This window comes from Melozone crissalis, unplaced genomic scaffold, assembly GCF_028551555.1.
Source record: "Melozone crissalis strain CALT ecotype California unplaced genomic scaffold, PUWL_Pcris_2 ptg000029l_1, whole genome shotgun sequence".
In the NCBI taxonomy this organism is placed as follows: domain Eukaryota; kingdom Metazoa; phylum Chordata; class Aves; order Passeriformes; family Passerellidae; genus Melozone; species Melozone crissalis.
The window spans coordinates 22,368,472-22,388,903 of NW_026535807.1; the positions used below are offsets into that span (position 1 = coordinate 22,368,472).

Below are 20,432 nucleotides of genomic sequence, written 5' to 3' on the forward strand. Positions count from 1 at the left end.
CTGGGCTTGAATATCCTCTTACTATTTTAAACTGTGTGTCAGTAGTAAACAACAATCTGTGTTTGGTACCTATCTGGTCACTTTAAATCATCCAGACCTAAAGATTTCATGTGTTTTTCTTTAAAATTCAAACAAACAAATGAAAAGTTATACTGTCAAATTCCTCACTTTTCAAAAAGCTTCCGTCTATGAATCTGGCAAAAGAAAGCATGGCAGGGATGGAAATTTATATTTGCAAATTCATATATTGGAATATTATCATGACAAAGAAACTACCAAAAAATGCTCAAAGGCCAATGAGCATGAGCCAGCCCTAAATCACCTGGTGTGGCCTCACAGCTTACCCTACTTGAGCAAAATGTTAGGCTAGCTGACCTCCTGATGTTTCTTTCAACCTGGATTATCCAGAGAATCTAGCAAAAACTTCCAGAAATTCTGGAAAAAACAGCCTTAATTAGGAACTCTTTCTAGAGAACGAAACCAGCCCCTCTGCTTGTACACTCCAGACACGTGAGTTCCCATGCTGCACACACCAGTCACACTCACAAGCCTGTTTTGCAGTATTTATGGGCACATGCAATGCACATAAACTTATTCCATTGCACACTGTGGAACCTGAACTCAGTCTTGAGAGAGCACAAAAACCCCAAAAGGGATCAGGCCCTACAGCCCTGTGCACAGACACAATGCTACAGCTACACAGCAGCTCTAAAAGCTTGACTGATGCTGCAGAACTGGGACAGCTGGCAAACATCACCTGGGTTTTTGTAGTTGTATTTTTTTGGGGGGTTGTTTGCTTTGTTTTGGTGGCTTTGCTTGTTTGTTTGTTTTGGAATTTGTATGGGATTTGGTGGTTTTGTTTGGTTTGGCTTGGTTTTGGTTTTTGGTGGGTTTTTAAGGTTAGTAATATTAATAAAAGACACAACAAATGGGAAGAGGCTGCACTGGGTAATGAAGGCTGCTTCTTTCATGCCTTCCCTCTGGGCCACTGCAGGGCAGGAGCTTGGGCTCCTGGGGGCTTCTTTTTCTGCCTTCCTCTCTCCCTCCTCTCCCCATGCATCTTGGAAGCTGGGAACCACTCCTGAAAACATGAGTCTGATACAAAAGAACCCTTGGAACAGCTAATTTATTTCCTTTTTTCCTTTCCTCTTTTCTTTTTTTCTTCTTTTTTTAAATGCATTTCAATAGCATGCATTGTTCTATGACTTACATTTGGGAGTAATTCCATACACAAAGGCCTTTTCATTTAACTAGATTAGTCTTTTCATTGAATTACTCTTTCCCAACAGTAGTTCTAGGGTCTGATTCTTCTCTTATTGACCTGGTTGCTGACAAGTTATGTGGGGACATACAATTCAGATTCACACCTGTAATGAGACCTGGCATTTTAAACAGATGCATTCTTTAGTTTGGTTTACAGATAACCTCCTTCCACTCCCTCTTCTAGACCACTGCTCCACTGCTGCACAATCCTGAAAAATACATTAGGTTTGATTTTTCTTTGAATTCTTTCTTTTGGGGTATATTGCTGCAAATGGGTCATCTCTGGCCTATCACTGCCCATGCATTTGATGAAAAAAGTTTAAATTCACCTTTCAAAAGTAAACATTAAATCCAAGATTTGCACATAGATGTATTTAAATCATTCTCCATCTATTTGATATAACAAAATCTATTAAAAGAATTCATTAATCATAATAAAGTTTTGTTGGCTAGAATGAAACAATGACAACACAGTTCAGGAACATAAATGCAACTGATTCCTGGTCTCATTCATTACCTAGATTAAGATTCAGCACCTCTGAAGTGAACTGAAGTACATCCTCTAAAAACACACCACCATCTCCTAAACACTATGTTGTTTGTGGATTTTGTAAGAAACCGCTAAGTTACGCAGCTTCAGGCACATGCAAATGTGATTTTCTGAGCAAGACACTTTACCAGCTAACAGAAATCATTAACACACCGTTTTAAAAAAGACAATGCTCAAGCACAGCAGAACTTTTATACCAGGCTTCCCATGCCAAATTTGCAACTTTATATACCATTTCATTTCAGCTCCACAATTTCCTCAACAAATTTTGCAAAAAAACCACATCCTCTAATTGCACTAGCGCGTAAATATATACACATATATACACATATATATATGCTGTGGTTAAAAAAGGTGCAGAGACTCTACCAGGACTTTTGAAAGAAGAAATTAATATATAGAAATAGACTAACCTATGCAATTTCAGCCAGAAAGTATAACAGCTATGAAGTCTTTAAGACCAAGGATAAAACCAGGAGCTTTATTTCCTGCAATTGAGTCTCTTCTATCCAAATTCTTGGCATTTCTTTCCTGTTTTAAGTACAAGGCTGCACCTATTTTCTCAGCTAGCATTGTGTTGTCACTCTTGCTGAAGCAGGGAAGGTGCAGCAGTATAAGCACACCCCAAAGCAGGCATTCCAGGAGGGAATTAATAGAAGGCTTAAGCCAGGAGTGCCAGATCTCCTCAGGAAGCGTGCTCCAGAATTAGAGAACAGTACAGCCACCTGACAACCTGGCAGGCTGTCATAATTTTCTAAAAAAATATGTAAAAAACTGATCATCAAACTCTCCAGGGAGGAATGCCAATAATTTGTGTAAAGGGCCAGGCTGGGGGATCACACAGCTGTCTCTGAACACGAGGTTTGGAGTCAGACAACACGCTGCCATGCCATGCCATGCCATGCCATGCTGGGCCCAGGCACAATCCTATGGTCTCCAGATGACTTGTGGCCATGCTGCAAATTTGAACTTCACATTCAGATGAGATACCCATGAGCACTCCCAGAGCCATCGGGTCCCTCTTCTCCCTAAAATCAGCCCTGCCAGGCATAGTCTGACTGACATCTGCACTGCAGACACGTTGGCTGCCCACCAAACAGCAGCCAGCATTCCAGAATATGGAACAGCAGTTTGTACAAGGCAGAATGGAGCAGCTGAGAGGCTGATTCAAGTGTACAAGTGATGTGCTGTGAACACAGCACACTGCACAGCAATGAGGGACTGTGTGGAGGGCAGCAAGCCCAGGCGAAGTGAGCACTACTGCACAGAGAAGTCCTTTGTCTAATGGGTAGTACTTGCTCTTTACAGAGAAAATTAACTACCTTACACTTCTAAATGCATCAAAAAATAATCCAAAAGAGTATTGGTAAATTGTATATTCACAGTAAGAGCATTTTCACAAACTCCAGACATCCCCATTTTAATGCTAAACAACTTGCATAGATGTTTCTGCTTATTTCTACATAGGAGCTTACTCATTTCCTTCTGGCACAAGTCCACACTGCTGGAAACCTTCTCTTTCTCATAAAGTCTGTTCCAAACATGTGTGTGCCAAGAAAGGCATCTTAAGCAAAAAAAAAAAAAAAAAAAAAAAAAAAATTATATATTTATATATATACATAATCATTGGCTTCAAGACTTTAAATCCAAAATGGAAAAATGTGATTGCTGAAACTGATCTTCCCAACAACAGAGGCTGGAAATTTCCTTATTTGCTTCAGGTATTAAGCCCACACCAGTTGCATGTGAGCAAGCAAAACCAAAATCAGAGTCATGGAATGTTTTGGGTTGTAAGGAACCACAAAGATCGTTTTGTCACAACCCTCCTGCCATGGACAGGGAATCTTTCACTAATGTCTTTCCAGAATGTCTGGAAAACGTTCTGAAATGTCTTTCCAGGTCCTGCTAATTAGGAAGGAAGGGCACTATCCTTTGCCTCGATCATTGGCTTTTCATGAAAGCTCAGAGTAAATAAAAATATTCAGGTCACTTTCAGGACTCTGATATTGTCAGAACCGTTGATTCCTCGGGGCCCCGGGCCGAGCGCGGAGCTCCGCCGGGCCCGGCCCTGCGCGGAAACCTCCGCCCGCGGGCAGGGAGGGGAGAGCGGGGAGAGGCAGGCAAGGAGGAGGGGAACAGCGGGGGAAGAACGGGGGAAGGCGGGGGAAGGCGGGGGAAGGCGGCCCCGGCGGCGGGAGTGGCTCCGGGCGCGCTGCGGCAAGGCCGGGCCAGCTCCGGGAGCCGCTGCCCCCGGGGAACCTTCCCCTGCCCCGCCCGGAGCAACAGGGGCCCGGGCGGCCGCCATGGACTCTGGCAGCGAGACCCACGAGCTCAACGGCGCGGCGGAGGGCGCGGACTCGGCGGCCGAGGAGCAGGTGAGGGCCGGGCCCGGCGGGGCGGGGCGGGGGTCCCGGCGCCGTGTCCGTCCCGCCGTGTCCTTCCCGAGCCCGGGCGGGACGGGGACTCCGCGGGGTGCGGTGGCGGTCGGTGCTGCTCGCTTCTTGCTGGCTTTTTAGCCTGCCGTTCCTGCGGGGAGGCCGCTGCGCGGGGCCGTGTGCCCGGGCAGGGCCGGACAGAGCATCCCCGGCCGCTCCTGGCTCCTACAGCTGTCACCAGGGCCGCTCCTGGCTCCTACAGCTGTCACCGGGGCTGTTCCTGGCTGCTACAGCTGTCACCTGTCACCAGGGGCCACCAGGGCCGCTCCTGGCTCCTACAGCTGTCACCGGGGCTGTTCCTGGCTGCTACAGCTGTCACCTGTCACCCGGGGCCACCAGGGCCCTCCTCGGCCGGGGCCCGCCCGCAGCTCGCCTCACCTGCAGGGCTCTGCCCACCCAGCTGGCTTGGGGGAGGACATCCGCGCGAAATAAGCAATTACAAAAGCAGGAAGAATTACTGAAGCGGTTGTGCCTGTATGGTTAATTTCCATGCAGTAATCAAAATAAAAGCCAGAATACGCAGCTTTTTCATACTATGTATGGTCAAAACATGACCAGACATCCTCACTGGGAAACGTTCATTCGCATTCTGTTTAAGTATAAAGGATATTTGCAGAACATGCCACTTATCTGAAGAAAACAGACGGGTAAAAGAGTGTCTTTTATCTTGTTTTGGAAAGGACTAAACTCTAAAGGCAGCTCTTACTCCAGCCTAAGTCTCTGCCACACAGAAACCACTGTACTAAACCCTCTTCTGTGTCGCTGGTAAAATGTTATGGTTACAGACAGACTGGGCTGATTGTGTAGCACATCTGTCCTCCTCCAACCCTCCCTCCCTAACAAACATTTGGAGTCATGAATATGAAACCAAGAAAAATAAAAATCTGGTTTTAAGAAATCCTGGAAATCCTACCTAAAGTTAATCAAGCCTAAGATATGCAAGTCAAACTGGTGGTCTGCAGTGGTTTCCTCTAAACCTCTGACTTCTCAGGAGTTCTCTCATTTTCTTGATGCAGTTTTGTGATTGCATCACAAGTACTCTTGATGGGGTATTTTCCCCCAGTGTGGTCTGCTCCAAGAATTTTTCAGTAGCTTACCTGTTTTACTTCATCTTCAGTTGCAAGCAGCCCTCATTTTGTTACATCTTTCCCATCAAAACTCCAGTTCTCAGTGAGTGCCATATAAAGAATAAGCAGTGAGACATGCTATTCCATTGTTTTAAATGTATACAGTGGCACTTCAGTGAACTTGATAAACACTTTTTAAATTTTCTCTCTCTCCCTCTCTCTCACAGACACTCACACACACAAAGTATATGCCAGGTAAAACAAATGGATTTTCCAAAAACCCATCTCTGAATAGAAGATACCTTAAGAAGTCTGCCAGTGTTCACAATTCCCACAAACAAAAGAACACCCCAGCTCAGCAGCCACCTAAACCTGGAGGGACCATCTGCAGCTGCCTGAATCTTCTGTATTGGGGTCAAGAGTGTGTCTGAGGAATGCTCACAGGCATGGGAACATGGGTCACTCTTGTTTCCTTCCTGCCTGTCCCAGCATCTGTCCTCTCCTCAAAACAGACTCTCTTGCACACCTTCGCCACAGACCACTGCCTTCTCAACAGAAGAGCTGGCATGAAATGCAGATGTAGTTGTTACCTTCAAAGCAATCAAAGCATAAGAATTTTAAAAAGACCAGTTAAGCTCTCGGTAGATCTGAACAAGGGTCACACAGTGGTTTGATGTGGTTTATTTTTACTCCAGCATTAATTTGAATACATTTTTTTAGCAGATGTCAGACTTTTGGAAGCAAGAAATTCCTTGCTTCTAGGATTGGTCTGGCATGGCACACCTCACTGACTAATATGTGTGATTACACCTGGCACAAGTATCTCATCTCTTCTTCAAAGGATCTGTTCATACAAATACAGATTATAACTAGTTTTTCATCCATCTAGTTGCTTTCCTTGTTCATGGTCCATATTGGAGCACTCTCCATCCACCATGATGTAAAATCTAGTTTAGTGTTTCCAAGATAACAGGACGTGCTAGATGAAGAGTTAAAGAAGAGCTATGAAAAAGGTGAACAAGAATTGGATAGTAGAAATAAACAGTTTTAATAATGTTATTCCTAAAAATGTGTTGAAGTCCATATATTAATTCAGGGGTAATTTGGAACATGAAAGTAATTTGAAACATAGCAGTTTCTTGGCATCATATTGCAAGTAACCAGCCTGTAGGAACTTGAAATTATTTTGCTGCATATAGCCTGAAATAGTATGTTCTCATTACTCATATCAAACTGAATTTGGAGTGTTCTATATACTCCAAATATTGATACTATTGGTGTAAAGTTTTTGCTTGAATATTTTTAAGTAGCTATAATAAACAGTGTGTTAACCACACAAAATAGACAGTCCACAGCCCAGTTGTGAGAAATAGTATTGTAAGACCAAATGAGTGGAATGAGTAGTAATAATGCAAGGCAGAAAAAATTTTACAGGAGCAAACTTCTATTTAAATAGCTGTGTGAACAAATTTAAGTTATTCCTTCATTTCACAAATTTAGTCATGAGATGTGCTGATTATTTTACAGTAATTTAATGAGTAGAAATATTTTAACTGGACCCTGGAACCAGTACAGCTTTAGGAAAACAGTGCTAAAGCTGTTAAAGCTGCTAAAGTTGGCCCTCAGCAGACTGTACTTTTCCCTTTTTTAATATTAACTTCTTTAGCTCCCAGGACTCAACATGATTGCCACAGATTTTTTCTTAATGTAGTCATGCTTGCATGATCTGTTTGTATAAAAGTGATTCTTCTTAAGCACAAGGTTTTGGAGCTGCTAGAAAATCATGATGTCTATGAAACACAAATACATGCTGAGTTTTTCCCTTTTTTCTTTTTTTTTTTCTTTCTTCTTTTTTTTAAAATTTTTTTGTATTTGCCAGCAACTGCAGCATGTGATTGCAGAGTTCTCACAAACTAGTTAGTGTTACACTGGGTTACTGCTTGTGTGAACATCTGCCCCCTCTGCTCAGAATGAAATTTCCATGGGAAATGAAACTGATGATTCATTCCAGGGCCAGAGAAGGGGTTTTTCTCTCTTGAGTCAGTACTAAACTGAGCAAGTGATCTGATGTTATTTTGAAGGATAAACCACAGAGTATCCTCTGAGGCCGTGTACAAAGAATCCATTAGAGATGAGGAGGCCACGAGGATGGTGAAGGGCCTGGAGGGGAAGCCTTGGTCTGTTCAGCTGGAGAGGAGGAGGCTGAGGGGAGACTCACGGGGGTCACAAGCTCCTTGTGAGCGGCGCTGGAGGGGCACTGATGTCTCTGTGGGCACCAGTGATGGGGCCTGCGGCAATGGCCTGGAGCTGTGCCAGGGAGGGTCAGGCTGGAGCTCAGGGCAAGGCTCTGCCCCAGAGGGTGCTGGCAGTGCCCAGGCTGCCCAGGGAACGGGCACAGCCCCGAGGCTGCCGGAGCTGCAGGAGCCTTTGGGCAGCGCTGCCAGGGATGGACAGGGTGGGGCTGTTGGGGGTCTGGGCAGGGACAGGGGCTGGGCTGGGTGGCCCCGGCAGGTCCCTTCCAACTCAGCCTATTCTGTGAATCTGTAATCATCCATTACATGACTGATATGGCTTAAAATATTTTTGTTGGGCAAATACTTTTTTTCTTTGTTGAATATTTTACCTGACTGGTTTTAGATCAGCAAGGTCCCTGAGATGGAGGGGAGGAGTAACTTCAGAGTGGCCATAAATGGCCCTTTACAATTTCAGTGTGTAGGTGATGGAGATACGGACAGAAATTCTACAACTATAAGTATTATTAAATACTAATGCAAAGTTGCTCGTTCAATCCTGTAACAGTAAGTTTGATCTTCCAAAAAAATAAAAGTTCTGAAATGGTGTTCTATTTTAGTCCTGTATTATTCCTTTTATGTCTGATCCATCTCTTTTTTGATTTAACTGGAATTTTTTCCAAACATGAAATTTTCCCTCAAAGATCTGGAAAAATCAGCCGTGTGGTATTTTTCTGAAGGATTAATACTTCAAAACCATAGTAAATTACTTCTTAAACAAAATTGCTTTTTAGCATCTTTTTATCCGTTCTGATTGGGAAGAATATTGCAGAACACAGTAAAGAGCAGCCCCACTAAGTTCAGTATGGCTCAGCTTTAGTTCTGCATAGCTTCATTGTTATTTAGCAAGTTTCCATTGTTTTATAATTCAGACTTATCCTAAACACAAGATTTTCAGGAAGCTTGCTCTATGGCATTGCAAACCCAGAGGTCATTCTGGTCCAGTCTCATTTTCAATCAAAGCTGTTGGCCCATAAAATTGCACTAATAACTAACCCCAAATAGAAGGAAAACTGCTGTAATCCTTTCTATAACAATTTGCTGTGTTTAGCAAAGATACTTTATTGTTTTCAGATATTTCCATTCTCAGTGCTGTTTCCTTCCTGCTGAATCACCAGGTGGGGCTTCTCTGTCATACACTCAGCACCTAAGGACATTTGCTGCAGAGCCACCTGTATTTGCTTTTTAATAAATGCAACCAATAAATTCTTTCTGTACTTGAGAGGGACTCAGTTTTTCTGGGTGTACCATTGAAAGGGGGAGTGAAGCAAAGCAGATGCAGAGTGTGTACTAACACAGAGGGACTTGTGCAGTCTTGGACTGAAGGTTCCGTCCTACAGAACCAAAACCATGCCTGTTTATGACATGGCATTGTAGCTCTGTCCTTGCAGAGTGCAGTGCTCTGGGCAAGCAAACAGCCCCTGCTTCTGTGAGGAGACCCACAGTGGTACTGCCTTGGGGACAGCACCATGTCACTGTGAAAATCAGCTCTTCACTCCCATCCTTTGTCTAACTGTGCATGGACCAGCAGGGCAGGTTGTTGTGCTGTGAGGCCCTGAGGGCAGGCAGGGAATACTGCAGGGAATGGTGTCCCAGCTGCACATGGCTCTTTCATGTGAACACATGTGCTGGCTTTGCTCAAAGTCCTTTGGAGACACAAACACAAGGGCTTATCTTGTCTCTACCAAGGAATTTGGACGTTGAATGTGTGTGAGGAGATGTTTTGGTTGCCCTGAGGCTGAAGCAGGTCCTGTGCAATGCATACTGCTCTTTTGCCAAGTGACACCTGCAGGAAGAGCATTCCTTTAGGTGTATCCTAGAAAATCTCCAGACGTTCCACTGTCCCTCTGTGCTCCTGTGGGTGATCAAAGCACAGCAAGTGTTGTTTGGTGCTGTGGGCTGCACACGTTGCTGCATGCCTGGAATCCCTCTGAAAACATAAAGCTACATAACCAAGTTCTACTATAATTTCTGTTGTACAGACTGTCCCTCTCCTGAGGTTAAGGCAACATCTCTTTTTTCTTTACCTGTGTACATATTGCTGTGTAACACACAATCTGATCTTAAAAAGTACCCATGTAGTACTGACTGCATCAGCTTCAATACCTCTGGCAGTGGCCTTCAGCTTGCTCCCAGAAGACAAGGCTAATTTGCTCTCTTTTTTGGGTTTTTGTTTTCTGGTTTTCCAGCATCAGTCAGGAGGCAGGAAGTGAATGTTTCAGGGGTTTTCATGATTACAGGTCATTTTTCCTGGTGAAGGCAAGATCACAGGCTGAGAAAAACCTCTGACATTTTCTGCTGCCCTATTACACTCAGTCAAACATTTAGGCTTGTGATGGATTACATGTCTGGTGAAAACAGGTCGTTTGGTATTTAAATGCTCTGAAAAAACTGGCAATGTGTATATTAATATATCTACCCTGTTTAAAAGGAGGCTTTTAGGTCTGGACTGTGGCAAGCCTGGCTTGGGAGTTGATAATGTTTAGTGCTGCTGAGGAGAGTAATGGGAGGGTGTCTTCTGCATTTGAGCTAACTTGCAAAGCCAGACTCCCTTCACAGGAGTCTGGCAAGGAGCAACACATCTGGGCAGTAAAAAAGTCTCTAAGAAGTAGGTTTAAAGAAGACAGCTAGAACAAGTTTACTTTTCATATATTTGTCAATTATTTTTAAAGTCTAGAAGAGCAGAAAGAATGAAATTCCCAACCTGTTCAGAGACAGCAGGATAGAGGATCACTTACTCTCCATTCCTCACAGAGTTGGGCTGCTAAGTCTAACCTAGTTACCCTAAGCTGCATCTAATCCATAGAGAAATAGGCACCGCTGGGAGACAAGCAGTGAAATTGCAAGTCAGGTCACATGAATCATCATCAGGAAACACTCATATATTCATCCTGTTGGGTTAACTAGCCCTAAGTTTGCCCTGCAATTGGTTTTTATTTTCCTGTTTGTTTGCAGAGCAATTTAAAAAATACCAAACAAATGAAAAACAACCCGAAACAGCTGATGTGAAAATGGGGGAAAAAAGATTCCCTTGTAATTGGGCAATTCTTGGCAACAACACATCATATGATGTGATGATAGTTAAGTGGAAAAACATCTGTGTATGGGTGTATGGATGGCCCTGGACAGTGGCATGGAAAGAGTGGCATGGAAGGAAGGAGTAGCAAGGAAAGGAGGGCAAGCAAAGCTCACACAGTGGCCAACTTCACATCTGTCTTTAAAAGAAGATTCATGAGAAATGACAGAACTTTTTGGATGTGTAAGGAGAGAAAGTGAATTTAATAAATATCTGTATTTTTAAGTGTGCCTTCAGGAGTAAATTAGTCACAATAGCCTGTTGTTTGCTGGATTGTGTTACAGTGGTTTTTCCCTCTCAACTTTTTCAGTGCAAACTTTTCAGCCTTTCCAGTCTCCTCTTTTCCCAGGGTAGAAACATGCTGACTGTTTGAACTGATCCTATAGGCAAGCTGGAAAAGGTGTAAAAGGGCAGTAGAAGCAGGCAGGTTTCTGCTCTCCTTCTGGAGGACGGGGGCAACAGGGGAAAGCTGCACAGAAGATCTCAGCACTGCTGTGGTTCTGCCCATATGGTCACAGGAGTCGTTTGGTGGGCCAAGTGATGTCCCACTCACCACCAATACAGAGATGTGAATAACCATTTTCCTCTCTGCTGGCTCCAGCGCAGAAGGTGGCAGTGGTTCCAAAGGAACAGACCCATCAACATCAACCACTATGCCAACAAGAAGAGCGCGGCCGAGAGCATGCTGGACATCGCCCTGCTGATGGCCAACGCCTCCCAGCTCAAAGCTGTCATGGAGCAAGGGCCCTCCTTCTCCTTCTACGTCCCGCTGATCATTCTCATCAGTCTGTCGCTCACCCTGCAAGTTATGGTGGGAGTGCTCTTGATATTCCTTGGTAGGTAGCAACAGCAAGAACCACTGACTCGTATTTTTCTTATATGACACGGCCTATAGGATGGTAAATAAACACCCTTTGCTTTTAAAAAGCCTTTACCTCAGAACCGATGCAGGTTAGAATCACAGAATCATTTAGGTTGGAAAAGACCTCTAAGATCATCTAGTCAAACAGTTAACCCAGCACTGCCCTGTTCACCACTAAACCATGTACATAAACATCACAATTGCACATCTTTTAATTATCTCCAGGGATGGTACTCAACCCCTTCCCTGGGCAGTCTGTTCCAATGCTTGACAAACCTTTCAGTAAAGAAATTTTTCTGATATCCAAAAAAGCAGATTTTCTCTTGAAACCATAGAAATACTGCAACAAAGGGAGGAAAGGCAACGCTATGTGAAATCTTCAATTTTTATCACCTTTCTCCTACTCATTTGCCCATACTATGAATATTTTTCCTCCAGAAAGCCTGAGGAGGAAGGAAAGTTATGAAATATTGTAAAAGAAACATCAGTAGGTCAAATAGGATAGTGAGGTCTATCAAGTTTCATAATAATGGTTTTGGCAAGACCTGTTACTTAATCTTATGACTGAAATGTGTTTTTTCCATATCATATAAGAAAATAATGTGAATGGGGAACTCCAAAGGGGAAGTAAAAGTCAAATGTCCATCGTCATGTTGGTGTGGCATGTTGTCTTTGGCTTGGCTGTGTTGCAATCAAACTGCATCTACCATTGCCCAGCTGGAATAAATGACACTGCCAATGGTAGGAAACAGCTGTGGATCATTTCTGCTAGTGATGTGGGATCATTTATTCTCATAACATTTTTCAAATCTCATCCTTTACCTCAGTGGGAGCTAGGTAACTGACCTTGGGCCTAATGCAAATGAAAAGGCAGACTTCACACATGGCATTTAATGAGTTTGGCATCCCTGACAATCTTTCAGTGTTGTGCTCTCTTATCACAGCTGAAAAAACAACGTTCTGTTCAAGGAGAAAGTTCCTAGGGATCCAGGATATACATGGCTTGTAATAGTCACAGTTGATGTGGCTTTTTTCTTTCTTACAAAAGAGATGGAATACAGCTGTCTCTGCATTTGTTAGAGTTGGTGCAAAAGCAGAATCCAGGTCTTGGCTCAGAGGAGATTGCAGAAGGGGACTGGAAAAAACCCAACCTGTTGATGCTGGCAGGTGTGGGAAACAAGTAATGGAAAAATCAGTAAAATACTTCTATGTTCCTCAGTTGAAGGCGTCTCCCTGGTTGCTTCAGCAGGCTTTGAGGCTGTAAACAAGCTCCCTGTCTTTCTGCTGGGCAATAGTTTCTCAGTATATGCTGAGATACTGCTTTTTAACACTTGTTTCTGCAAGACACTGCTGAAATGGTTTAAATTGCTATTATGTTACGGGCCACATGTTCAGTCCCTTAGGTGGCTGGAGACAGGGCCGACACACACACCTCAAAGCCCCATTTGACAAACAGAGTGTTTGGGTGTCCAAACCTAGTATATATAGGGGATTTGAAACCCCTGGTCCCAACTGCTGATTGATCTGATCCCCACACAGCCCAGCTCCTGACCAGTGAGATGTCTGCAGCTTAGGATGGAATGTAATTGGTTGAGGTTCCTGTCTGTCAACCCAGGGGCCAGTTTATGGAACCATTGGATTTCTGATTTATAGCCAAATCAATTGCCCAGTACAAGCCAGCTTGTACTGTGACAAATTGCTGTCAATTTTATCTTTGTCACATTGAGGGTAACAGGGCCTTTGGCTTATGGTGATGCACCCTTGGAGCAGTGTTGTCCTGCTAAGGTCAAAGACAGGAAGAAGACAGGAAACAGGACACAAAGGTATGAAAATGCAGGTATCAGACCAAGAACTTGCTTTTCACAATGTATATTTTATAGTTTTGGCTTGCAGGAATAGTTTGTTTCTGTCCAGCCATGAAATTCTGTCTCTTCAAGCTCTCACACGGCCAAACAAAAGTCTGTGCCATGATCCAGTTTCTTTCTTTGAGTCAGGGTTTTATCCTGGGAGCTACCAATTCTCACAGTTTCTACTAGGTATTAAAAGCTTTTCCTCCTTCTAAAGAGCCTTTCACAAAAACAATGTGAGAAATGTTCAGCAAACTTGTCCTTGGAAGGGATTTGGTGACCTTAACTTTTTGGAAGAAAAGCAAAGAATGTCTTGAAATAGTTTCAGTGGCTTGAAATCATTTTCACAAGCACCCTCATCTTAAGTGCTGTAATTACAAAGATAGGATTACTGCAATTCTACTTGAAAGTTTAGAGCTTTTCCTAAACTGACAAGTATTACTTGTCTTCTCTGACAAAGGGACAGCTCTGAAAGTGTCAGTTTGCCTTTCAGAGTGATTGCTTTTAACTCACATAACAGGTCAGGCCATTATTGCCTTTCTATTTTTATCCAACTGTCCCAAATGCTGTTATTCTATGTTTCAGAACTCATGATTAAGTTTCATTTATTCTTCACTCACATGGAGTCCTTCCAGGTCCTGTTGGGGTGCAAGCATCCACATGCCTCCAGATACTTTGCAGATGTGTAAACTCATTTTAAAGTCGAAGTACTTACTGAATTTAAGTTATTTAATGTCTGCAAAGGTATGCAGTAGCTTCTCAGGGCTACCAGTTCTCCCACACTGTTCTTCAATGCTTTGCCTGGCCTGTGATGTTTGGCTACACTGCTTTAGCAAACAGGACTTGAGCAGGTGCTCAGAATTCCTTGAAACCAAAACAGCAGTGTTAGGGACCCCAGGTGAACCTGGCTGTTAGCACTTCAGCATCACAAGTGTGTTTGCCACCATTCAACAACAAGGGATATTGGTTCAGTGGTTCACTTCTGCAGTATGGAACACAGCGATGATGGTACAAGCAAGTAACAAGATTTATTTTGTGTGGTAGAGTCATAAGTTGTGTGTGTATGTATGTGCCCATCAGAAGGAGCCCTAGGTTTTATGTTGCTGTAAAAACTTGTCTGGTATAAACTTTCTCTCACATGATGTGCACATGCAGACACAAGCTCCAGTGATACATGCTGTTGAGAACTCGGAGTCTCAACAGACAAAACCCATTCTCAAAACATGCTCCAGAATTCATCAGCACTTGCTCCATCAGCATCAAAGGAATGTAGCCAAGGGTCTCAGCTGCAGGGCCCTTCCTGCCAGGGAATAGAGACAGGAAACTCTTGGGTTTTCACATGGTATTTCAGTGGGCATAGTATTTGGTCAAAGTTGGATCTGATGACCTTGGAGGTCTTTTCCAGCCTTAATGATTCTATGATGCCAGGCAAGTGCCCCAGACTTAAAACCTATTAAAGTGCCCACTGTCTTAAAACCAAACCTATTATCAGCCCAATGTAAGTAATTTGTATGCTATCACAAGGCCTGGAATCAAAGCTTACACTCCATTAATGCTTGTGCGAGCCTCCCTCACTCCCTTTAGCAGTTCAACCAAAAAACAGCTGCAAGAAACAAAGGAAAATGTTTACACAGCAGATGCTCTCTGTAGAAAGGACTGCAGCTACACTGCTCTGACACCCCCCTCTGTTTAACAGATAGAGTACCCTTGCTTTCTAAAAACAGAATCAGGGCAAAGGCAGGGAGTACAAGGGGGTACAAGCTGGGGAAGGGCACCAGTACAGAAAAAATCCAGCCCTGGTAATGAGATTTGTAGCATTTTAACTAGGAAATTTAACTTCATCCTGTCAGGGCTTCAAGTTTCATGTATTCAAGACTGAAATAATTTTTAAATGCTTAAAGTCTGCAACAAAGCTAGGCTTCAAAACCTCAAGAACTCAAAGATTTCTAGTGATGTTAGTGCATCCATTACTTCCCATGTGTCTCCACAGAGATTAGATGCTAATTACTGAAGTTAATAAGCTCCTTGTGGTTACAGACCTTTCCCTTAGCACTTTCAGTGACGCTGCAGAATCTTACTTCCTTTTAAATATGACTGATCCAAATAGCTTAGCATAAGATAAATTCTGTAACTGCAGCAGAAACCTTCTATCCTGGATTTTGAAATATACATATTATTAAACATTTTTTCTCCTTTCTCTTTGAAGTAAAATATGACCTTAACAACCCTGCAAAACATGGAAAGCTGAATTTCCTCAACAACCTTGCAACTGGACTAGTATTCATTATAGTAGTTGTGAATATTTTTATCACTGCCTTTGGAGTGCAGAAACCAGTTGCTGAGCCAGCATCAAGACAGTAAGGACCAGGTGAGTGTGGTCTCCTGCAGCATGAGGTAGCAGAGCACTGCATCCAGGAATGCAGGGCACACTGGGGCACCTCAGAAACAGCCACAGGCTGATCTGTACTGTTGAAGTTCTTGCAGATACCTGAGCTCACTTCCCATTAGTGCAAAAGCAGAAGCTGCTGGGAACTGGTAAGTTATTACAATGTGTTTGTGAATGTGGAGTTCAAAAGTTGATGGCAGCACATGTCACCCGTAGGAAGTGTAAGGATTGTCCTGGCCTAGCCACTCCTTTTCCTTACTGCTGACCAAGACAATAAGGGAAATAATGTTGTTCTGCTTTCTCCAAATGCCTCTCCTTTTTTTGAGGAAGGTTTGCATCCAGTCTGTTACTTAATGCTGAAGACAATCTGTTTCCAAGTAGCTAGGGCTGTTCAATCTGACATGTAACCCTGCACATGCTGGAGTCTCTCAGTTTCTGGGCTGGCTCCAGATCGTGTGGCTGCTCTGTCCTTCACAGGACGGGGCTGTGCTCTGTGGGAGACTCAGCTCACAGGGATGAGCACTGTCACTTCACATGTGCCCATTTAGGACAGTCTTGGTGCTCTACCTGCACTTGCAGCTTTGTTCTTTACTTATGCAGAAGGATAAATATAGGAATTGTGGGGATCAAACTGGGTGTCTTCCTAGCTATGATGAGCAGCTTGGGAGGACATAAACCTAAATTATAGGCTCGTAATGCAAGAAGAACCACGGTCAACATCTGCCTTTAAAATAGCAGTGCTGAGTCTGTGTGTGCCAGCATTGCTCTGGCACTCGGTCTCCCAGATGTCAGCCCAGGGTCAGAGACCCGCTGAGGGAGGAATGGCTGGGCTGGCAGGCCATGGCTGCACTCTGTACCACACAGGGAGCCCGTGCAGGTAACATTACTGCTTTGTGCAAGCTTCTACAAGAAACCCTTGCTCCATAAAAAAAGAAGATACAAGGCCTTTTAACTATTTATCTGTAGATGAATGGTGCAACAGAAATCTGTAACAAAAATGGGAGTCAAACCAAAATTTATCATCAGTCAAAACAGCATGAGGAGGAATCATTGTAAAAAATTACTAGGAAAATTAAGAACTACAGTAATTTATCTCAGGATGTGGGTGTAATTTCCTCCTTTAACCAAAACCTGTGACGATCAGGCAGTGAAACAAGATAGTTTTAATGCATTTTCTGGCCATAGTTGCTACAAACAGACTAATGAGTATTTAATTTTAACAGCGAAGAGCACATAGATTATCTGAGCTATTACCCAAAATGCAGGTAGAATGTTGACTTCAGGAGAACATGTTAAAGCAGTACTGAAGCAATAACCCCAAAATTAACACTGGCAAAACCAAGGGAGCTGTATGAAGGATTATTGGAATTTTAGCTGCCTTCACGGGATGAAACACACAAAATACCTGGGACAGAGGCACAGACTAGGATCTGGAATAGGCATAAGGAAGCTCAGAACAGAACCCGAAGCTGTGGGCTCCTGCCTCCATGCTCTCACACTTGCAGTTTCCTAATTAAACAGCCAAATGTGGTGTCCAGAGCCTATTTTTTGCTGCAGACTTATTAAATGTGAAAGTTCTTTATTGCTTTGGAACATTACAGCTGTTGTTTGCTCATTTGTACACATTGCCCTTGCTAAAAACATCTTGTCATCTGAATGTAACCTGAGAAATAAGTGTTTTTCAGTCTGTTGCCACAATCTCCTCAAAACCCTGAGAGAAATGAGTGGCCATGTTCTGGCTTCACCTTTACTATTATGCACCCTTTTCCACAGAAAACTTAATTGCCCCTTTGAAATAAATGTATCATTTACTATAATTCCTGTATCACTAAAATATCAATATCTTTGTGTTTCAGAGACCTGGAGCATCCATTTTAGATGCCATTTGCAGTTGAGCCAGCTACGCTGGACACAGTGGGGAAAGAAAAATAATTTGAAGAAGCTGGACACACCAGGCAGCTTTCTCAAGCTTCCAACACACCTGTATACCTGAAATTTTCCCATCTGTTAATATTTAAATTGTTTGGCATCTAAGAGAAGGTTAGTTTTGCCCCAAGGATGCTGTTTTTCTGGAATATTGGCATTTCAATTTCTGAAGAAACTTATTTTTTTTTCAGAGAAGTGACATAAATTCATGAAACAAGGAAATAGCATCTGGTAGCATTTCACAGGACTTTTCTTTTTACATGCCTTTGGTTTTTGTGGCAATTTGTCATTTCACGATGGTAAGAAATGTCAGGCCTTTGATTGTGGTGTGGTCACATTGTCCTTCATTTCACAGCTTGGCACCAAGCCCATGCACTCTGTAGCCCAGCAGGGCTCTGGTTTGCAGTGTGTAAAGGTAGCTCTGCTTTTGCACAGCTTTTTGTTTTGCTTTTTTTTCCACTCTAGCTAAAGGAAAGATGAGACAAAAAGAAATAAGCAGCATTCTTTTGCCCAGTTTTGTTCACAGGTAATCATTTGAATTGTTTCTTCTGGGCACACTTAAAATTTCCTGCCCTTCATGCACAGACACAAATCACCTAATTGTTAATGATTTCTTACCATGTATTGCTATTCTGTGTATTCTGTCCATAATATGTATTTATTTGAATCATAGAGTGGTTTGCATTCAAGGGACCTTTGAAGCTCATCCAGTTCCACCCCTGCCATGGCAGGGACACCTCCACTGTCCCAGGCTGCTCCCAGTGTCCAGCCTGGCCTTGGGCACTGCCAGGGATCCAGGGGCAGCCACAGCTGCTCTGGGCACTCAGCACCTTCATTGTAAAAGGTTCTTTCTTATATCAAATTTCTGGAAACTCTATTGCAAGTGCCACCTTTTCTAGGCTCTACTGGTAAACTGGAAGATCCAGGGTGAACTTTACCTGTTAAACTGGTACCAAGTGCCTGTCAGCAGCAACTCAAATGGCAAAATGAACTGAGTTTTTCTTTCTAGTTTCCTCTCTCTCCTTCCCATCATTGATTGCTGCAGTTTTGTTCCTTTTATGAGTTAATGGCTAAAAGCAAAATAAAATTTTAAATTTTTATTTTTAAATATATATAGAGAGTTATAAGTATCTTCTAGTCTCTTACCTGCTGGCTCAGGGACTTACACTTTTTCTAAATACACTATTGCTAATAATAGTGTAGGTTACAATAATTTCTTCAACAAAAACATTTTAGTAATTTTATTTCCAAAGTATCATACCTACAATCAGAAAAATCTAAGTTTTCTAGATTGCACTTATATGTAAATGTAAGATGTAGATTTGTATGAATCAATTTTCTTGGTGTCAGTTTTCAAAAGCTCCTTTGTACATAAGAATAGAAGATTGACTTCATGTGTCTCATCTCATTTACAGGTTTTGTTACTGACCTTTCTCTTTGGTTATGTCTCAAAGCCCACTGATGTACTAGACTTTCATGTATATGTTCTGTAAGAATTACTAACAGAAAACAAATCAAACTCATGTGATTAGTAATGGAATATATATTCTTTTTTTATTTTCTAATTTGTCTTTTGTTGCTTCATTTCCATTGTTACATGTATTTAACCAGTATCCAGCAGGCAGTGGTTTAATTTTGTGGGCTATACTAATGTAAACATAACTCAGAACAAGTTCTGAAAGAGGCACACAGGACAACTTCCTTCCTGTATTTATTTTTCACAAATCACCAACTGCTGTAGGACTCTTCATGCCCACTGGCTGTCTGGCATGGCTGTCACACTTTTGATGCTGCTTCCTATGTCTTTTATTGTGATTAAGTAAGATTTGCAAAACATTCTTAGACATGAAATCTGTATTTTAAGTCTTTGAAGCCTTCAGAGTTCATGTATTTTTTAGCAGACAGAAGCATCTGCAAGTTGGTTTCAAGTATAAATAATTTAATCACAGGATTATTATTCTTTTAAGTCACATGCTGCTTTAAAATCCAGGCAAATATCTCAGAGGGGCAGCAAACAAATACATATGTTTGACTCATTCTCTGGTTTGCTGTGCTTTTTCAGAGTTTTTGGTTGGAGGCAAATATCTCTTTTAAAAAGAGGTCATCAATAATGAAGGGAGATGAATTTTCCAGGCTCTGTGGGGAGCAGTTCGTGCCAGGTCAGCCGTTTGCTCCTGTTTCATAAGCTCTGGGCAGGGTGAGCACTGCTCATGGTCCTTCTCATTAGTCCCTTCAGCATGCAGAATAGCCTGGGCTGGGATTTTCAGCGTAGCTCTACTTACTGAAGCAGGTGACAACAACCATATTTACTGGAACTCACTCTGAGTATTTGTCTTCTAAACCAGGTCACTGCTGGAGCTCGTTCTGATGCTGAGTCTTATATAAAATGGGCTGAAGCAGAAAATACCATCTTGGTTTCTGTGTCCCCTCAACTGCCATTCAGTTGTTTGAATTAACAACTTCTTTACCCTCAGTGAGTTTGCACATGACACTCAGGTTGCTGGGAGTATTGATGTGCTGTCAGGAAGGCTCCATAGTTTTATCTGGAGAGGCTGGATCGTAGGCCAGTGATTGAGGCTGAACAAGGCCAAGTGCCAGGTCCTGTCCTTGGGTCACAACACCCCCTCAGCTCCAGGCTGAGCCAGAGGGCCTGGCAAGGCCCTGGGGGTGCTGTGGCAGTGGCTGAACAGGAGCCCAGGTGGGTAGGAAGGACCAGGGCACCTTGGGCT

At 42.9% G+C, this 20,432-nt stretch overlaps 1 protein-coding gene across 1 annotated transcript; it reads left to right on the plus strand.

The window, feature by feature from the left end:
- The first annotated feature begins 3,997 nt into the window (after positions 1-3,997).
- NINJ1 (ninjurin 1) lies at positions 3,998-18,438 on the plus strand. Its single transcript, XM_054280816.1, has 4 exons — positions 3,998-4,188; positions 11,284-11,518; positions 15,598-15,759; positions 17,634-18,438. Exons 1-3 carry the CDS (start codon positions 4,117-4,119, stop codon positions 15,750-15,752), a joined length of 462 nt encoding a protein of 153 aa, XP_054136791.1. The 5' UTR covers positions 3,998-4,116; the 3' UTR covers positions 15,753-15,759; positions 17,634-18,438.
- Positions 18,439-20,432: the final 1,994 nt, after the last annotated feature.